Source organism: Falco punctatus (assembly GCF_963210335.1).
Source record: "Falco punctatus genome assembly, chromosome: 8".
In the NCBI taxonomy this organism is placed as follows: domain Eukaryota; kingdom Metazoa; phylum Chordata; class Aves; order Falconiformes; family Falconidae; genus Falco; species Falco punctatus.
The window spans coordinates 63,676,882-63,695,147 of NC_137588.1; the positions used below are offsets into that span (position 1 = coordinate 63,676,882).

Below are 18,266 nucleotides of genomic sequence, written 5' to 3' on the forward strand. Positions count from 1 at the left end.
TAAAAAATTGTGTACTTTTTCAAAACAAAGTTTCCCACTATCAGAAATGCTAACATAACAATATCAATTGTTATGTAGCAATTATAAAATGCATTATTTTATTAGATGAAGAACTTAATAAAAAAAAGCATAAAACCCCCAACCCTCAGCACTCAAGTCACCATGACCTGTCTACCTCAGTCCGAAAACTAGGTTAGCATTTTCAATTTATTTTTTTTTCTCTACCTGAAAGACTTTTTGACCAGGTGGTACTAACCACGTGTCTTGGTAATACTGTGAACTTTTAAACTTGACTATAGTTCAATCACTTAATCTGAATAAAAACCTTGTGGATATTTGATAGTGAAAACAACTGAAAAACTGGGAATCAGATCCTGCAGAGTTTTTGAGTAGCCAACTGGAAACAAAGTTAGGCTTGTATGTCTGATTCCTTTTATTTAAAACTTGGCCTTGATTTTGACCTATTTACAATAAATATTTATAAAAATGGGACTTTATGTTATGTTAGGTGTGTCATGATGGAATGTCTGCATGACCTTGTCATCTCAACAGCATGAATCATTGACCTAAAACTAACTCTTTTTTTTTCTATCATAAACATAATGGTTCTATATATAGAACGACATGTAGCTCCAAAAAGCATGCTAACTGCAGGTTAAGTAACACATTTGCAATGAGATTATTATTTTTTTAATTACTGTTTGGTTAAACTTAATGCAAAGAGGCAGAGCTAAGAACAGAAACTGTCTGGTTCCTGGGGCCAGTCTGCTAAACCATCACATTTTCTCTAAAAATGTAACATAAAGCCCTGTATAATTTAGAGGTGATGAAGGTAATAGCAATACTGCACTTGCTCTGCTTTTCAGCCCCATCAGGTGTTTTGGTTTCCATACTGAAACACTTGTTTGCACGCTTTGCCTTTCTTTCCAAGTCAGTGACTCCAGGAATGTTTTTTTTTCAGTCTTGAATTAAGCCTTAGTACTTCTAATTGGCTGTAATTGGCTTCTCCCAAAGGCTGGCTTGGCAAGGAGTGCTGTAGGACTGTGCTGAAGTTGGAGGCACTGCCCTCTTTTACTTCAGTGTTCTCCCTGAAGTCCCTAGTGATTGCAGAGGGGTCTGATCCACCTGCTCTCGGAAGAGACTGGATTATTCTGCACCAGTCTGCTTCCGTATTGCACTAATTAAGTTGTTAAGCAAACGTTAATGATCAAGCACCTCATGACTTCTATATCTGGAGTAGGGTTTAAAAAAAAAAAAATCCTATTTGCTCTATAGCTGTTGGTGTGACCATTGACCAGCACGGTCATTTAAAACCTTGATTTGTGCTGTACTGTGTCAGCTTGCAGAGTTCCGGGGGGGGGGGGGGGGGGGGGAAGTGTGTTACTCTGTTTTAAAGAGGCTTTCCAATTTTACTGACATTAAACACCTTTTTCTGTGTTCACTAAAACCACAGAAGCATGTGTGTGTGTTCATGTTGCTTCTGAGGCACTGGCAGGACTGAAGCAGCCTGGTATAAGTGTTCTGTTTCTGTGTGGATTGGAAACACTCTGCAGCTTGGCTTGGCCTTATGGGGAAGTTTGTTAATTAGTTTTGGCTATATGCTTAATACCTGTTCAAATAACATAGCTGAGGTTTTAGTGCTAATTCTGAGTAAAACCTACTTGAGTCAGAGGGAGGGTTCAAGGCTGGAGTGCTTTCCATTTAAAAAAAAACCCATAACCGACCAACCTGTAAAGCACAGTCATGAATTCACCATAAGGAGAGTAGGGAGAAGGTTTCATTGCTCCTGTGTTGTTGTGTCAAAGGAAAAGCAAGAAGTCATGGCTGAGGTAAGACTTCATTGCAACACTTATCATCAAGGAAATTCTGCGCTACACCTTCCTTGGAGGCATCACAGCGATGAGCTAGCATAATAGAAAAATGCCCAGCAACAACAGAGCTCTCTTTACAGCGTTCCCCGGGGAGGTGCTCTGAGGCTTGGCAGGAAGGTTCCAACACAAAGGTGGAGAGCTCAAGAGGTCGGGTGCTGTGGGTGGGGTGGGCCAGGCTCTGCCAACAAGTTTGTGCAGTGACTCAGCTCGTTCCTCCTCCTTGTTGAGCAGATTAAGGAAAAGACAGTAGGCAGGCTGTGATTAGTATACCCAGTGCTGTACAACTTCAGGTGCAAACAAATACTGAGAGGTACTGAGAATGTGCTGCTGTAATCTTGGAAAAATATATATTGCCTTTTGTTTGAAGTAAAACCAGTCCATCAGCCTTTCTGGGTTTTGGTTTCCTATGTTGCCATTTATACTCTGGAAGAGATGCTGTAGGACAATCATGGGAGTGCTTTCCTGGCAGAGACTAAGGCCAGGACTGCTTTATGAATCCCTCAGTTTAAAAGTCTCCTTAATTTTTCAATGTGTCAAGCACAAATCTGGCTGAACACTAGTAGGATTTTCACTCGAATGAACTAGAGCTGTGAAGTTTAGCCAGGATGCTTTCACAAGCGACAGAGCCAAGAGGAGGACCGCTGCTCCTGTCAGTGTGCTGGCCCAGGGCAGAGGCTGTGCCACGGTGTGTGCCACGGGTCAGACAAGCATGCTGCCTTTTGAACCTCTGACCCAGCTCTGAGCTGGGAGCTGCCTTCCACATCATCAAAGCTGGCTGCAGGAAAGAAAAACCCAAACAACGCTAGCCCCCTGGGCTCCGCTCCTACCTGGTGAGATGGCTTACACGGTAGGGGAAGGCCGGCAGCTGCAGAAGGCTGGAGATGGAAGGTGCAGATAAGGTACAGGATTGTGACTCAGGAGCTCGGGGTTGTATTTTGCCTTGGTTATTAGCCTGCCTACTTGCCACGTCTCAGTTTTCCTGCTATGAAATGGAGGCAGCCACCTTGGTCACTTCTTTAAAGCATGCAATACTGATATTCCGAATCGAAATCAAGATAATTTTTTTAGACCTGTGGGCAGCACAAGCAGCAGTGTGAGTGCTGCGCATTCAGTGGAGCGCCTACACAAATAGAACTGGCTCGGATTTTAGTTTAGCAGCATCAGAGATCAGCAAAGCTAATGTTTGCCTGACCCTGGCTTAGTCTGCCTTTCTAAAGATAACTCAGTTCGTCCATTCCTCGGAACATTTTGTTCTGAGGAGTATCAGCTCAAAAACCTGCACTGAAGACATCTGCAAACAAACCTTGAGCCACGATTCTGTACAAAGGGAAAGACTTTGTCCTCCCAGATGTGTCTGAGCAGTGCGGTCAGGTTCAAATAGAGTTTTGGCCATCTCCATCCCCTTGTAAGTGCCCCATAGAAACACACGTTCTATGAAAGCCCTGCGAAATGCCGTTCCTGCACTGCAAAGGGGCCTTTATGAGGTTTTGGCTTCATCACAGAACCAAGGTCCAGCAGAAGGGTAACTTCAACAGACCAAGGGAGCTGCACCCACCAGCTGAAGGTAGAGAGAAGGCCTTTCGAGCCAGTTCCCCAGTTCCCCACTGCTTGTCCCTTCTCCTCGCGCTCTGCACATTTCCACCGTGACCTACATTCCTTGGACGCATTTGCTTCCTGATTTGCATATTAATCTGAGTAAAATGGCAGCATGGCAGTTTTTGCTCTTTCCAGTGATTGGTACTAATGTGGGACCGCCCCAAACTAAGAGGTTGTTAACAGGGCCTTGGCCAGCATGTAGCATGGGCACAAACAGCATGGTGTTTGTTTGTTGCAGTGACAGAACAGGGACAGATCAGGACAACACAGATGAAAAGCTCTGCATCATAATGAGGACCATTCATTTTCTATTCCAGTTCCAAGGTTTAATTTCGCTAATTTCCAAAGCAAATCATTAAGCACATCTAGCTCTTCTACTATGTGTGCAACCCTGAACCAACCCATCACCAGCCACTGGATGTTGAACGATAGTGGCTGGTTACCTGCTGGCCCTTTGGGAGTGAACGGGCAGAAAAATCCCATCAGGACATGCTTTCTAATGGTGATGCAGCTGCCTGCAGTACGAGCGTCCTTGCCAAATAACCTAGACTAGTTAAAAAACAAAAACATTTAGAGATAGACAGGCTGCTCTCCCCAAACTCATTCCACTGATCAACACCGTTACACCTGCAAAGATTTCTAAAACAGACCTGTTTAGAAGCATGTGATGCAGCCCCCACGGGAAGCAGTCTGGTCCTACTCACTACCCCAAAAGAGACATTAAAAAGAAAAAAGCCAATTACACCACAAAGCAGTTTTGGGTAAATCTGTATCAACAAATGCTTCTGGTAGAAATGCAGGTTATACAAGGGAAAGACTGTTTCTCCATGTAGAACTCACACCATTCCTGAAGTGGAATCAAGCATACCAGTAAAAAAGGTTTTCTGGACGATCTGGGTATATCTCTGCAGCACAGGGGCTGGGACAGGATTTACAGCAGTAGCTCTGCCAGTGACAGCCCCTAAGCTCACCCGAGCCTTGGTGACTTCTCTGAAAACAGGATGCGCGGCCAGAGCTGCACCCAACCACTTACCTCCCCAGTCCCCACCTCATGTCTCACCATGCACCCGTCATTTTACAGCCTCTTCATCCTGTTTGCATTAGCCGCCGCAGTAGCCTTCCTTTTGCTAGCTGACCTGAAACAGCCACAGCCAGGGGGGTCCGTGTCTGTGCTTTATCAGGATTGAAACAGATTTAAGGGGTCTAGGGTGGTGGTAATGCTGCACTCAAACCCTCCCCGCAACGTTGCACTGTGTGCTGAAAGCGTGCTCCTTTGTGTCACAATCCTCAGCAGGTCCAACAAGTCACGGAATCCTTTTGGCTCAGTACATTCAGGGTTGGGTGGTTGGTTTTTTTTTTAATTTTTACTGTCATTAAAAAAAGCTCTGATTTAAATTAAAACAATAATTTGCCTCTGAGCCCAGACAAAACAGATCCATACTATTAGTGTTAGCACAGCTTTATGTCTTTTTCCCTTTCTGTGGAGAAAAAACTATGGATGTGCACAACAAAAGATGCTGGCAGCGTTCAGCTTTCCCTTCCTAGGTAGAATTTCGGACCAGCTCACTCCTTTCCAAGCAGCTGTCTGTCCAGCCACCTCTGCACGTGGCTACAGACTCCTGCCCAGCAGTTAGAATTGCTCAGACCCCTTTTTTTCTCCTACCACCAGCTCGTGCTTCCCGCTATGACGTTGAGTGACACTGGCCTTATCCCAGGAGGGAGCAGCTGGACCCCAGAAAGGGGTGCTGGAGGCACCTGCCATCCCATCTGAGGCTGTCATGGAGCAGGGATCTCAGGAGAGATTGTTCCACAAGTGGTTCCTTCTTGAGGCTGGGATGTACTTGTTCTTACATCATGGGCTGAAGGCTGAAAGACCTGTGGCTCAAATGTCTCTTAGTCTGTAAATCAAGACTATCAGTTCCTCTCCATAGATTTAAGTATTATATGACTCAGCTTCAAGGCTCATGTGGTATTTTAGAGTCTCTGATAACCTTTAATGCCTCCCTTCGTTTAGCAGTGAAATTCACATGCTGCTTGAGTGCATTTTGTGAAACCCAGAGGCTGCAAGATTCCTACAGCCTGATTATTCTTTAACGTATACGTGGGCTCCCTTCAGGCATAGATTAGCTTTGCAACGGTGCTTTGAGCTTATTTTAAAAATTTTATTCAGATGGTTGCCATGAATTCCCCCAGCAGAGAGAATATCCTTTTACTTATTAAATGCAGCTCTCATCAGCACGGAATAGATCTTTTGCAGAGTACATTTCATTAACCTCTGCACCCCTCCATTCCTTAATTAGCCCCACATGCGAAAGTCCCACAGCATAACACCCCAGTGAAGAAAACAAGCCTGGGGTTTAAAAGAAATTATAATTAAAATCCCGCAATTCAGTGCCTGAGAGGCTGAAACAGCAGCTCCTGATCCAGCAGTGACTCCCACACATTGCAGTGGGTGTTACATCAAATGCTAAATGAGCCACTATATCCAAAATCCTTGCAACTGCTGCCAAAACACTGTCAGATGGGCATGATGCGCTGTCTGCTGCCACTGACCGCTTGCTTTACCCCACACCTCCAACGCCTGCTCATCTCTCCAGCTCAAGGCAATAAAAAGTATCTTTTTATCCTGAAATCAGGCCCACCTGCTTTTGCTCAGCAGAACATAAGCTACTGGTTTCTTCCCCCACACTGCTTGTTCGTGGATAGGCAAATGAGTTACAGAGATCAGTCCTGGAATCCCACCAGCCTCCACGCAGCTGGCACGCCAAGGGGGAGGTCTAGGCTCTTGCATTTTGCCTATTGCACATTCCTCCTCCTCCTCGGCACTATTATTTTGCATTCTCCTGGACGTAGCCGTAATTAATCCCTACTGAGAGCTCACTGCAGGTCTCTCGTGGTGGTGGGCTCACATTACCTTCTACCTGGCACGTATTCGCCTTGCAGGCTGCAACAGGAGACTCCCAGACTCCCAGGTGCTGGGCGGGCAGCTGCAGAATTCCCTGCCTGTTCTCCCCAGGGGGGGCAGGTAGCAAGGAGCTCCTTCATTCCTTACATTCCCCCAGCACGGGCACTTGACACTTTGTGCAAGAAGAGGTTCAACACGTCTCTGCCAAGGCCCTGGAGCCCCTGGAAGCTGACAGCTTTCCAGGGCTGTGGGCAGCAGTTGGGAAGAGCAGAGCTTGAAGGTCTAACATGCTCGGCAGAGGCAACTTGGTGGCATTGCTGGAAAAGTCACAAATGGAAAGCTAGAGCAATGATGGCATATGAGCACTGCACAGGGTTTCACTTCCACATTTCTTACATTTGCAAGATCTGCTTCCCTGCAACCGCCACCAGTTACTGCTACTTACAGCTTAGGTGTTAAATTTGTCTTCTGCCTGTACGGGTCAGAGAAAACCACCTGGAGTAGCATGGGATCACAGCGCTGTAAGAAGGAGGCACCCTGCACTCCTGGCCACCTCGGCTCCTGTGCTCCAGCAGGGAGGAACAGGGGGGCAGCAGAAACTGGGGAGCTGTGGGAACCCAGCGGGGCTGGGGCTGCGCGGGGCAGGGGCACGCAGCCTCGTGGGGTCTGCTCTCACTACTGCTGCAGGAACCTGTGGAAGGGAGGCACCGGGCTTGAGAAAGGAGAGCCCAGGAAGGCTGTAGGAAATCTGTTTACAGAGCTCTTCAGGCAGCTTAGGCTGGAATATGAGATCTTCTCTTGTTATTCCCCAGAATAAATTTAAAGGAATTGGCTAAATTGCATGATTTGAAGCTGGGAAAAAGCTGCCACTTAAGCAATGGTTATTGGTACAGTGATGTAATTTGCGCTTCAAATACTAAACCTTCAGGAAAATGCAAACTCTTTTTTCCCCAAAAAAGGATTCAAAAGCAGGAGCTTAAACTCCTTCTTGACTTCAGTCTGTACCTGTCAAGATACAGCTGCCCAGAGCAGAGAGGGGTGCTGACCGCACGTCCAGCTGGTTGAGCTGCAGGATGATTCAAGGTCATGCTCACTGGGATGGGAGCCCTGCAAGCCCCACAAACAAGCTCGGTTTGCAAGCCCTACTTTGGAGAAAGATTCTTTTTAAGCCAATAATGTAAACTGATGTGAAGACAAGAACACCTGGAGGATGCAGACACTGCTTGCCTGATGTGGTCCTCTCTGCCAGCAGCTGAGAGCAGCACTGGCCCCTCTAGAAGGAGTTCTTGGCCAGCACATGCCACCCCAGTGCCACTCCACGCTAGAGTTTGGGGCTAGAGGGGGACTTGCACCTCATTTTAAGAACAGAGCATCTCTTTCTCCTGCAGGTAACAGCTACAATTTTGAGCAACCAAAGAGTCTTTCACCAGTCTCAGAGGTGCCCAGGGCTGCTCCTCAAACTCATCTGGGATCACATTAAATAATTTGCATTTGCACATCAGACTGTGATTTTAAAAGCCCACATCTTAGTATGTCAGTGTGCCAGGAATGCTGTGCATGACTTGGGTCCAGTGTGAACTACCACAATTACTATGGGCTTGTCCCCTGGAAATAAACCAATAAGAAATGATCAGTATCAAAATCAGGACCCACCTGACAGCTCAGGTCTGCTGCTGGTGCTTTGGAATGGGGGGTGGCCAGCAAAGAGGTTTCAATGTCATTGCTACATCCATTTTTCACTTTGCCTGGAATTCACAGTTCTAACAAAGTAACAAGGTGCAAGGATATGTGGCTTTTAGAGTAAAAGTTACTTCTCACTGTTGCTCTTTGAAGTGTAACCATGAATACCAGTGTGGTTCCCATGACCGAAAAGACCAGAGAAACTAGACAGGGCAGACCCATTCTTTCCCTTACAGGCAAGCATCAGCTTCAATTGTCAAACATTTGTTTCTAATCAGGTGGATTTTCCTCAACTAGGAATAATAATAATAAAGTGCACCTTCAAGTCAGGCTTCTCAAATAATTCAAACAGCTCATTTAACAAAGCTAGTATTTTTTAAGTTCTCTACTGATTCTGTTAGCATCACTTCTGTTATTTTAAAGACCATTTTCAAAAGACAGCTTTCAGATTTAACTATTAAAAGCCTGTATTTATGGCCTTTTGAGAACCACTGAGCAGATCTACTCACAGGATCCACACTGGCCATTTTCCCCCACGTATTAAGGCAATAACCACAGTACACACAGCAGCTTGGCCACTGCACTCCTGGAGTTATGTGTGCCCAGGGAAACAGTGTTTCAGCATTAAGCTCAATCTATTTTGTTCAGATCACTGGAACAAAATGTTATTCAGAAAACTACTCTTTGCTATATACCACCCAATTGCACACTTTACTGCAAATGTATTCGCTGACACTTGTTACACATCATAAAACAGACTTCTGATGCCCAGCCTTCGCAGCCTTACTCGGGTACTGCGTTGTTTCTTTTGAAACGAGCACTTCTGCCTAAATACGCAAACTTAGAACAGAACAATGCTTCTTTGTTGGAGTCTGAGCAGCACCTGATGATATACTCGCTTATCCTGAAGACGAATACAGAGCACCTGACAAGCTCAGAGCTATTTGTGCTTTATTGCACTGTCACGTATCTCCCAGGCCACTCCTCAACCCGGCCAGGGCAAGTGCACACTGTGCCCTCCTGGGTGTGGGCAGGTTCTCCTTAACAAATATCGCTCATGCAGAACACAGTCATCTCCTTCTCATACACTGCCCTTCCTCGATCAGTGCATTCATGTTGCCCAGTGAGTAAACTCAGATGAAGAACGTGACCTGAGGTAAAGTGAACCCAACCCACCCGTTCACCCCTACGTCGATCCCCATGCTGGGGGGCTGTGTGTTCATTGAAGGCTCACGCAGTCCCAAAGGTGAAGATGCCTCAGGAACAGAACAGCCTCCCTCAGTGGCGGTGGTACTTACTGTAGTCAGAACACATGCCACTACTAAAACATTTCTCAGTAAAGCTTAACATCACGGAATAGAAACAAACATCTATTTTGCTGGTGGAAGAAACCCGAATTTGATTAGCAGCCGCCTTATTCACGGCCTAGGTATGTAGCTCAGACTGAATATTCCTCTCATTGAATACTTAAAAACAAACAAAACACACTCCAATTTTAAATACAGTAACATCACTGGTTTGACTTAACACACAACATTAGTTTAAAATATTTTTGCCAAGGGATTTATATAAAGCCTCACTGAAACCGAATGATCTCCTCCACCCTTCCTACCTACCTCACCCTGCAGCAGAGCCTCCCCCCACGCTCAGCACTTGTGCACACTGACAATTGAAAACTACCGAAAAACAACCCCTGAAGGTGCTGCTTGAAAAATAAGCACTTTGAAAGCAAAGTGAGGACTTTGAAATGATTGTGTAAGGATAAATTCACAGTTTATCATTCCCAAAGGTGTTCAGTTCAGCTGGCACCATCACTGATCAGCTCTTTTGGATGCCAGTGAGGACCACCTTTTTTTTCTGACCCCCTAAGACCTACTACTGAACAGCTTACCAGGATTACACAGAACCAGGCAAGACTGATGTGTGGTGATTGCCAAGAGAGAAAATAATTTTTTTTCTTCTATTACAGCGCATTTTCACTGTGTCATACACAAACGGTAGCTACGAGTGCCGAAGTTCCACTGAAATGGTCTGTAACGTTTTCTATGGCTTCAAGCGATCTCCAATACAATACACCCACATCGTTTTTCATTTCAAACACTCAGCCCACCCACAAGAGGAAAATAGTTGTATCATTCTTTTATTGAGATTACGTCAATCTGGAAACAGATGGACAGACAACAGAACGGAAAATACACGCCAAGGTAATAGGAGCAACACTTCCTATCTGTCATTTCCAAAATGCAGTCTGCTACATGTTGTAAGATGCTGTCAGCTGGCCTGTCCAAAGGGGAAGGCACGTCCAGCATGTGCCTAGAGCATCACCAGAGCATCTAGGCACTTGGCAATACTGTGGCACTAACAAGATTGCAAGAATTCAGCAAACCCAGCCCAGTGCAGCGAGTGCCTGTGGATTTCCAGGGAAATGTCACTAATTACGATGTGTGAAAACGGATGGTCTGTCGGTGGGTGTCAGAGGGGAATGCTTTTCTCAAGATTTTCTAATTGTTCTTTGAAAAATTTAATCTGCTCTTCGAGGTCCTTCTGTTCAATCAGCAAGGAGGTCTTGACTTGAACAAAGCGGCGGTAGTCCTGGAGCTGCTGCTCGGTCAGGTATTTGGCAAGGATACCAGAGACCACTCTTTCCCTACGATCTAGATTCTCTTTCAGGTCTTTTGCATCTTCTCGCTGTCTAGACAAGAGCTTGTGCCGTTCATTCAGCGATTGCTAATAGAATGAAAAAACAAAGCAGCACACTATGAAAACTCATCATTTCTGGCAGACTCTAGATCTTCATTTGGAAGCCACAGTCGATTTAGTTTAATTACTTCCTCTTGTGGGCTTTGTGTTCCACATGAGTTTTTTCTCAACTGAGTTACTCATTCTTGTGGTTTGTAAGGTAAAGACACCCAGTAAACCCCATCAAGGCTTACTTCTTCCATGCTGCCCTCAGGAAAAAAAAAATCAATATACTTAACATCCTGGTAATTTAAACGTATCCTGTACCTGTCTTCAGTCAATTAGAAGGTCTTTAAGGCACATATCTTTGTATTTTGTGAGTTGCATGTGGCCAGAGTACCAATGTCATATTAAAAAGAGAGCGTGACTTCTATTAAAAGGTACATGTGATAGCATAACTTGGTGCAGACAGTAACAGTTCATCAAAGGCTTCTATTTAACAAACCCATGAGAATCAGGCCCTGCCTATTCGACAGGATTTTAATACCTTTCACATTTTAGCTAATTATCTTTCAGCTGTTTTCAGATTTTCACAGGGATAGCACTGCTGGAAGTCCAGTTTCAGGACAGCGTCCATAAATACAGCACAGAGCAACAGCCACCATCAACACCCTAAAAATGGAGTCAAAGATTGAGACTACTGGTTTCGCTAACACTGGGGAAGCTGCAGCAACTGGGAGGTGGCTGGCACATAACCAAGCCTTTACCGAGCATGTTATTAAAATTCTTAAATAAATTATTTAATGTATTTACTATGAAGCATATAAAAAGATCACTAAAGACACAGCAGCCTGCCCCCCCCTCCAACTACAGAGCCAAAGTCAGTGTGAAATATTGCTCAAAATTATTCATGTTAACACGACTGACATTTTGGCACGGGTGGATCCTGGTTCTCTGTACCGCGCTGCATGGCAGGACCCTCTCAGTGTCGTTCTGCGTGTCAACAGCAATAAATCTCTAGAGCTACAGGTTGGCAGCAGCACAGCTCCCCGAAATCCCAGTTTTTCTAAATCTGTCCTTTTCTAATTTTGAAATGAGAAATAACAGCAGGTATTATATTGATAAAAGCATGTCTAAAAGCAGCAAGGACAGCAGGAAAGCATAATCCCTGGGATAAACCTGGCTTGTCTCCTTTAGCAAAAAAGAGACTTTTCAGACTTGAAAAGAGTTCCCGGTGAACATGAGACAATTTCTAATTTTCCAGCAAAACTGGCTAGTTGAGCTAAACTACAGGGAATTTTATCTCAAGCTACAACCCTATCTTCTTCCTGCTCGCTATAGTTAAGACAGCCCATCAAGTGAAATATGATTTCAGAGGCAGTAATTACCACATTTGAAATTACCAGTGGGAAGAAAAAAACCAAACCCAAACAGCTGCTGCACAGGTCTGGAGCTACGCCACAGGGAGCAGCCCAAGGGTGCAAAGGCCACCCACCCCTCTGGCTCGGATGCTCACAGGGCTCTGCTGGCACCACGCCTGCAGCACGCTGCGGGGCCCACTGCAACCTTCTGCTCTCCAGCGCTGAGCCCGTGGCCCACACCAGCGTCCACGCCGCTTCGGCCACGGAGAGACAGCCCCACGCATGGCACTGCACGCTGCCCGGGCAGCGGCGGGTCGCGATTCAGGTATAATTTACAACTTTTGGTTAGAACTGCTGGACAGACAAGGTGAGCACAGCCCCACCTGGAAAGAAGGGAACAAAACAAATTAAATACCCTGCTTGCTTGTCACTCACCTTCTCCTCAGCATCTGTATTGCCATCAATCCGCCTCATGGCGTTTTGGACTCGGGCAAGGCGGCTGGACAAGCAGAGCAGGAGGCTCACAACCTTCTCCAGGTCACCGATGAACATCATGTAGCGCTCGAACTCATTGGGCTTGCAGACGTCCCGCACCGTCGCCTCCAGCTCCTCGCCTCGCTCGGTGCACTCCCTGGCTTCGGAGAGGACAAGCTCCCTTTCCTCCCACAGGATCTGCAGCTTTGACCGCAGGCTGGAGATGAGTTCCAGCTGCAAAGGGAAAAAAAATAATCACAGAAAGGTGTTATTGCCAAAGAGAATCCACATCGTTTCTGGAGAATAGATTTTTTCCTCATGTTGCCAAATTTTTGATTTTTAAAGTAATTTTAAGCTCTGGGAAAGAAAAAGGAATAATAATAAAAAAAGAAATATTTTCTAAGCTGTACTTAATTCTCAAACTCTGAAAAGCAAATTACCAGCAATCGCCTTGACTGGCGATGCAATTCCTCGCTCAGAGCTTCCAACCTGTTACAAGTGAACTGCAATGAAGATTACAACATGATTACGCGCTGTTAGGCTCTAAGTCACGAGCATGAAGTCACAGCTCTATTACCAAGCTTTACAAGAACTGACTGGAATTTCATTTACATTACACACAGAACAAGGCAGTCCCCCAGGTGACTGAAACAAGCCCCTGTGCCTGGGGAACAAAGCGAGCGGAGGCAGCTGTTCGTTACAGAAATCGTGATGTGGAGAAAGGCCTTGACACTGGAGCGGGAGGAGAAGCCCATCAGCTTTCCTGGAAACCAGCCAACGTCACCATGAGCAGGAGCAGCAGTCAGACAGTGGGCAGTGAGGAATATCACCACATGCACTCCAGGAAGACTTTCAGGAAGGCAGATTGTCATTACCTGAGATGGAGCACAGCCAGGTTTCTACAGCCCGCCCCCCTCCCCCCCCAAATTCTTCAAAGCTACATACTGCCCTTCCAAGCTGACATATTTCTATCATAGTCCAGCTACACCCCAGCTCCCTCTATTCCCTGCACATATGGAAATTAATAGGGCACTATAGTGTGCAGACACTGCTGCCAGCTCTCACGGAGTAAAAAGTATTTCTTGCTTAGGCTGCCAGTTGTAGTGAATTTTGCAGATTCTGAGACCGGATCTAAGCGTTAAATTGTGAGTCAGCTGCTGCACAGGAGCCGGCCTCGCAGGGAAACGTATAACCGACCCTGCGTGCCTGCTCCAGGCACAACCCGTCCCCCACAGCCTCCTGAAGAGAAGCATGTGGGAGAAGAGATCTGAAACAAACCAGGCAGGATTTAAATACCACCATTTACAATCAATATGTCAATTTGCCAGGATTTCACACACTAGCAAAAATTATCTGTGTGATAATTATCAAAGTTACCCATGAAACACTATTATTGGGATAAAAGTAATGAATAAAAACATCCACAGTAATAAATGTGAGGTTACTAATAACTTCCTTGTCTTAGTGAAGAAACAGCAGTTCCTGTGATGGTCATCTACATACTTTCTTAGATGTGATGTCGTCCAGGTTGTCCGTGCTGCCTCTGCTCCTGTTCAGGACTTTGTTTCCCTTAGAGGCAGGATCTTCGCTCCTTTGCTTGGCACCCTGTTCAGATTCAGGATGTTCTTCTGTTGCATCTCTACTACTTTTCCTGCTATTAGAACAGAAAATAAATACCCACAGCAAGCACTTAAAAGTTTTGTTCTCAAACATTGTGTTCGTGTTCTTCCTTATCTTGACTTCAGAATCACTTCCCTCTCTTCTCATAACAGCAATTTTTCTAATTTTTTAAAAGACAGAGAACAAAAGATTTGTGCCTAGGTTTGTCCCAGTCCCTTTTAATATGGTACTATTGAATCACGCTCCTTCCATCACACAGTCTCAGATATTTCTTGATAAGTAAATCTGAAAACTAAAATATTTTGCTACTGAAACAAAAATAAAATAATATGCTCGAGTCATCTCACTACTAGTATATACGTGATATTCATACACTAAAATAGCTTAAAATACAGGGTAATTTGGTTTGTCTACTTACTCGTTCTCCTGCACGTGCTGTATGTCTCCCTTTTTCCTGTGCCATTTATCCAGCATGGAAACATCAACAGGGAACAAACCCTCTATCAAGTCTAAAGCAGTTTTTCTAAGAGGATGAGGAATGAGAACATCAACCAGAGAATTGTCTTTGGCAATGATCTCCATAGCCAGTTCTTCGTATCGCTGGTCTTCAGGAGACTGCAGTCTTCTTTGGGGTAGGTTTGTCTCTCCCTCAGGGAGAAAGTCACTTTGGCTATTGTGCGCGGATGTTTCCTTTGCAGTTAAACCTTTGGCTGTATTTTTGTCCCCTTGGTGAGGCTGAGCTACCGCCCCGTGGCAGTATGCCACTCGCTCTGGAGAAGCTGCAGGCTCTTGGTCTGGATGCTTTACTAAAGCATGGCCACTCAGAGATTTAGTTCTGCATTCCTCCTCCACCTGAGCATCTTCCTTGCTTCCCCTTCTTGGGACAGGAATAGGGGTTTCAGGAGTCAGCTCCTTTGCATCCTGACAACGTGCACGTCCAGTTATGTCACTGTCTCTATATTCATGATTCTCGCATCCATCTTTCTCAGGGTCACAGAAACTATAGGAAAGACAACACTTCCTTTTAATACAAGACATTTCCTTTGCAACAGATATTTTTGCAGCCTATTTAAGCAGCTACAGGTAATTGTCATTATCTTTCCAGCTTCCTCTTTTTTATTAAAGTTTTCTAAATTCAGATTCCATATACCTATTAATTTTGCTTGGGGGGAGAAAAAGGAAGTATGTGAAATGCCTAGTTGCACCAGCCCACGTTGTCTGAATCCCCACTAAATTTCTCAGTTGCTAATTATGACCAAGATATATATTTTCCAAAATAAACTTCTGGTAAATAGTGCCCTAAAACGTCACACTGACGCTGTTTGACCAACAGAGGAAAAGCATGCTGCCAAGAGGACGCGACACATGTGGGGACCCTGCTCCAGCCCCACCTGGGAACCAGCAGTGGAACAGAGCCAGACCACCTGCTCTGCACCCCTTGTACCAGCCCCCGGAGCACAGCCACTGCAGCGCACCAGGGTGAACCTTCTCTGCCTCGCTCCTTACACCCCCATACTCCTATGGCCACAATGCTTCAGCCCAAGAGTGAGCACCAGCTGATGCCACCACTGTCTCCTGTGCATCGCTCCCCCACTGCTCAGCCCTTCTCAGCAAAGGCATCTAGTGCTTCCTTCTCTTTAGGCAAACTGAACACCAGCAGAGAGGAAACGCTGCTCATCTGAGGCTTCTGTTTTGAAACAGCCATTAGACTTAAGTCAAAGTTTTATTGAATCCTTTCAGTTAACCATTCTGAGATCAAAAAAAAGCTGGCCAATGCATGTGGGACCCAGTGCTTTGCACTTCCTGATGCAACACTTTAGAACAAACTTTGATGAAAAAAGCTGCTGCCTGCAGGGCATAAATAATTATGTTCACGATGACAGAGGAAGTATATATATGTAATTTAAAAATACACTTTGGACCAGGATTTGCAAGAATATAGGGTCACTGTTGAGCGCAAGATGACTGGAATATGCATAGACCAATTTCTGCAGTCACGCAGGCATCCAGGTAACTGCTGGTGAGAACAGTCAGTACATCTGTATATATAAATAATTGTGACTGAATGGACACACCTATTTTTGCCTCTAGCAAAGTTTTTCATAACCTGACGGGATTATGAGGGGTCAGTAATGAGGAAAGCTAGAGGGATTAGATGGAAGGAAAATTTAAGCCCTCATTTAACTACATTAACCTGTTAATGTTAATATGTTCATACAGCAAACATGCCCAGCCCAGTCTGGGGTTTTCTACCACAGCTCAGCAGCACTTTCTTGTGGAGGAAAACAAAGAGAAAAAAGGAGATGCAGCTGTAACAGAATGAAATCTGTACTTACAGCTCTCCCCCAAATATGATAATCTAAATTAATTACTAATGAAACCAGTTCTGGAATTCTCATCTTTTCATTACTTAGTACATATTATAGAGCTATGATCAAATATGTTTCTGATGTTGTGTTCTGTCCAGAACTTTCAGTTACGTTCATGCTGACCTGCTGAGCCTCTTAGCTAAACCAGAAAATCTAAGAAAAACTTCGAAGTCTCACTAAAAATACAATTTTTTCCCCCCCAAAGATAATCAAGCTTCCAGAAACCATTGAGGATTTTTCTGAGTGACTGAAAGAGTGGAAATTCTATTACTATGCAAGTGTCAGCATCACTGCCTTGTTGAGATAGAGTTCAGATGCTTTTCTCCCCTGATACTCCTCAAACAAGCAAAACAATTAAGGAGAGTTAACACACAAACTTTCTAGTTAGCTATGTGTAAACAGCATATTTTTTTCCTTTTACAAAGTACACCAAAAGCCCCTACCTACACCACCCTGCGATCACCCACATTTTTGAAGGCTGGGCATATCCGAGCTGTTGCAGATGCCGTTTTTGCTCGAGCTCGGATGAGGGAGCTGTGATCTCAGCGATCTGAAGGATCGAGCTCTCTGTGATCTCAGCGATCTGAAGGATCGAGCTCTCTGTGATCTCAGCGATCTGAAGGAGAGCGGCTGCTGCAGGCAGGCAGCTCAGGTGCACTCTGCGTTTCCCACTTCACACAGCAGAAATTATTTTAAGACTGTCCCAAAATGAAACAAATAGCTTAGCAGATGAATATTCCCATATGGACAACGAAGGATCCCACGACACGAGGACGGAAGCAGAAGCCACGCTGCCGCTGGAGCTCACACATCTGGGCCATCAGCCCCGCGCCGGCGCAGCCTTACCTGGGGGTGCCGAGACAGCTCTCGCAGCGCCGAGCCGGCACCGCTGCACCGGCCGCACATCTGGCGGTGTCCTGGAAATGAAAACAGCACACTGGGGCAACCAGCACCCGTCAGCCTAGGCAGCTGCTTGGTTTTACTCCCGTGTTTGTTATCCCCAGAAACAGAGCCCAACACTAGATCTCCGAGTAGGTTCGCCAAGGTTTGTGCTTCTGTGGGTTTTTTTGCTTTGTTTTGTCTACCTCTTTTTATTAATGAAATTGCTACTATGCTCTTCCTAGGTAGCATCCATCTTTTTTTCCTAGAAAGCCAAATAATAGGTGACAATAAAATATATCCTCTGCTCTCAGAACAATTCAGAAAGTAGGGACAACATTGGTGGAAGTTTGTCAGCCTCTTCAGCTCGGTAATTTTAGCAGTAGATTATTTGTTTTCTGACCCCTTTATTTTCTTTATTCTTCTTGACAGCAATATTGACAGCTACTGTCCTTCAAATTCAGGAGCCAAAAAGGTTGGTCATTTATAAAAATCTCTCTATAACAACCTTCTCTGGGACAGTGTCCTGAAGAAGTTGCTGTAGTTAACAGTGACTGCTGAAACACAGCATCCCTCTGCAAACATGTCTTCTGCATGCCAGACCCCATACCCACCCCTCCAGAGGGGACCCTCACGAGCCTGGCATCACCCAGTCCTCGAGCAGAGCCTCCGGCACTGGCACAGGTGTCCCCTGAAGCAGACACATCCTCCCTGCCTCCACCCCTGCGCCTGCTGAATGGTAACAAACGGCTCTTCCCAGACCGGGTACGTACCCATCCTTATGCAATTCTCTTGCAACTTTTCCCATTAAACACCTTGTTCACCTTCAACA

The 18,266-nt window shown here is 45.4% G+C and overlaps 1 protein-coding gene across 11 annotated transcripts in view; it reads right to left on the reverse strand.

Annotated features, from left to right (window-relative positions):
- The window catches only part of SHROOM1 (shroom family member 1), a 59,725-nt gene that overhangs the window by 7,836 nt on the left and 33,623 nt on the right, over positions 1 to 18,266 (reverse strand). For 5 of the 11 annotated variants that reach the window (XM_080397760.1, XM_080397761.1, XM_080397762.1 and 2 more), the window contains 5 exons: positions 17,402 to 17,472; positions 14,605 to 15,186; positions 14,070 to 14,220; positions 12,528 to 12,800; positions 10,177 to 10,779 (listed from right to left, as the gene is read on the reverse strand). In XM_080397760.1, the coding sequence (XP_080253886.1) occupies positions 10,525 to 10,779; positions 12,528 to 12,800; positions 14,070 to 14,220; positions 14,605 to 15,186; positions 17,402 to 17,472 (1,332 nt within the window). In that variant the 3' untranslated portion in view covers positions 10,177 to 10,524. Of the gene's footprint in view, positions 1 to 10,176; positions 11,404 to 12,527; positions 12,801 to 14,069; positions 14,221 to 14,604; positions 15,187 to 17,401; positions 17,473 to 18,266 lie in introns of those variants that run through there. The other 6 variants (XR_013929810.1, XR_013929811.1, XM_080397757.1 and 3 more) reach the window with 4 other exon arrangements.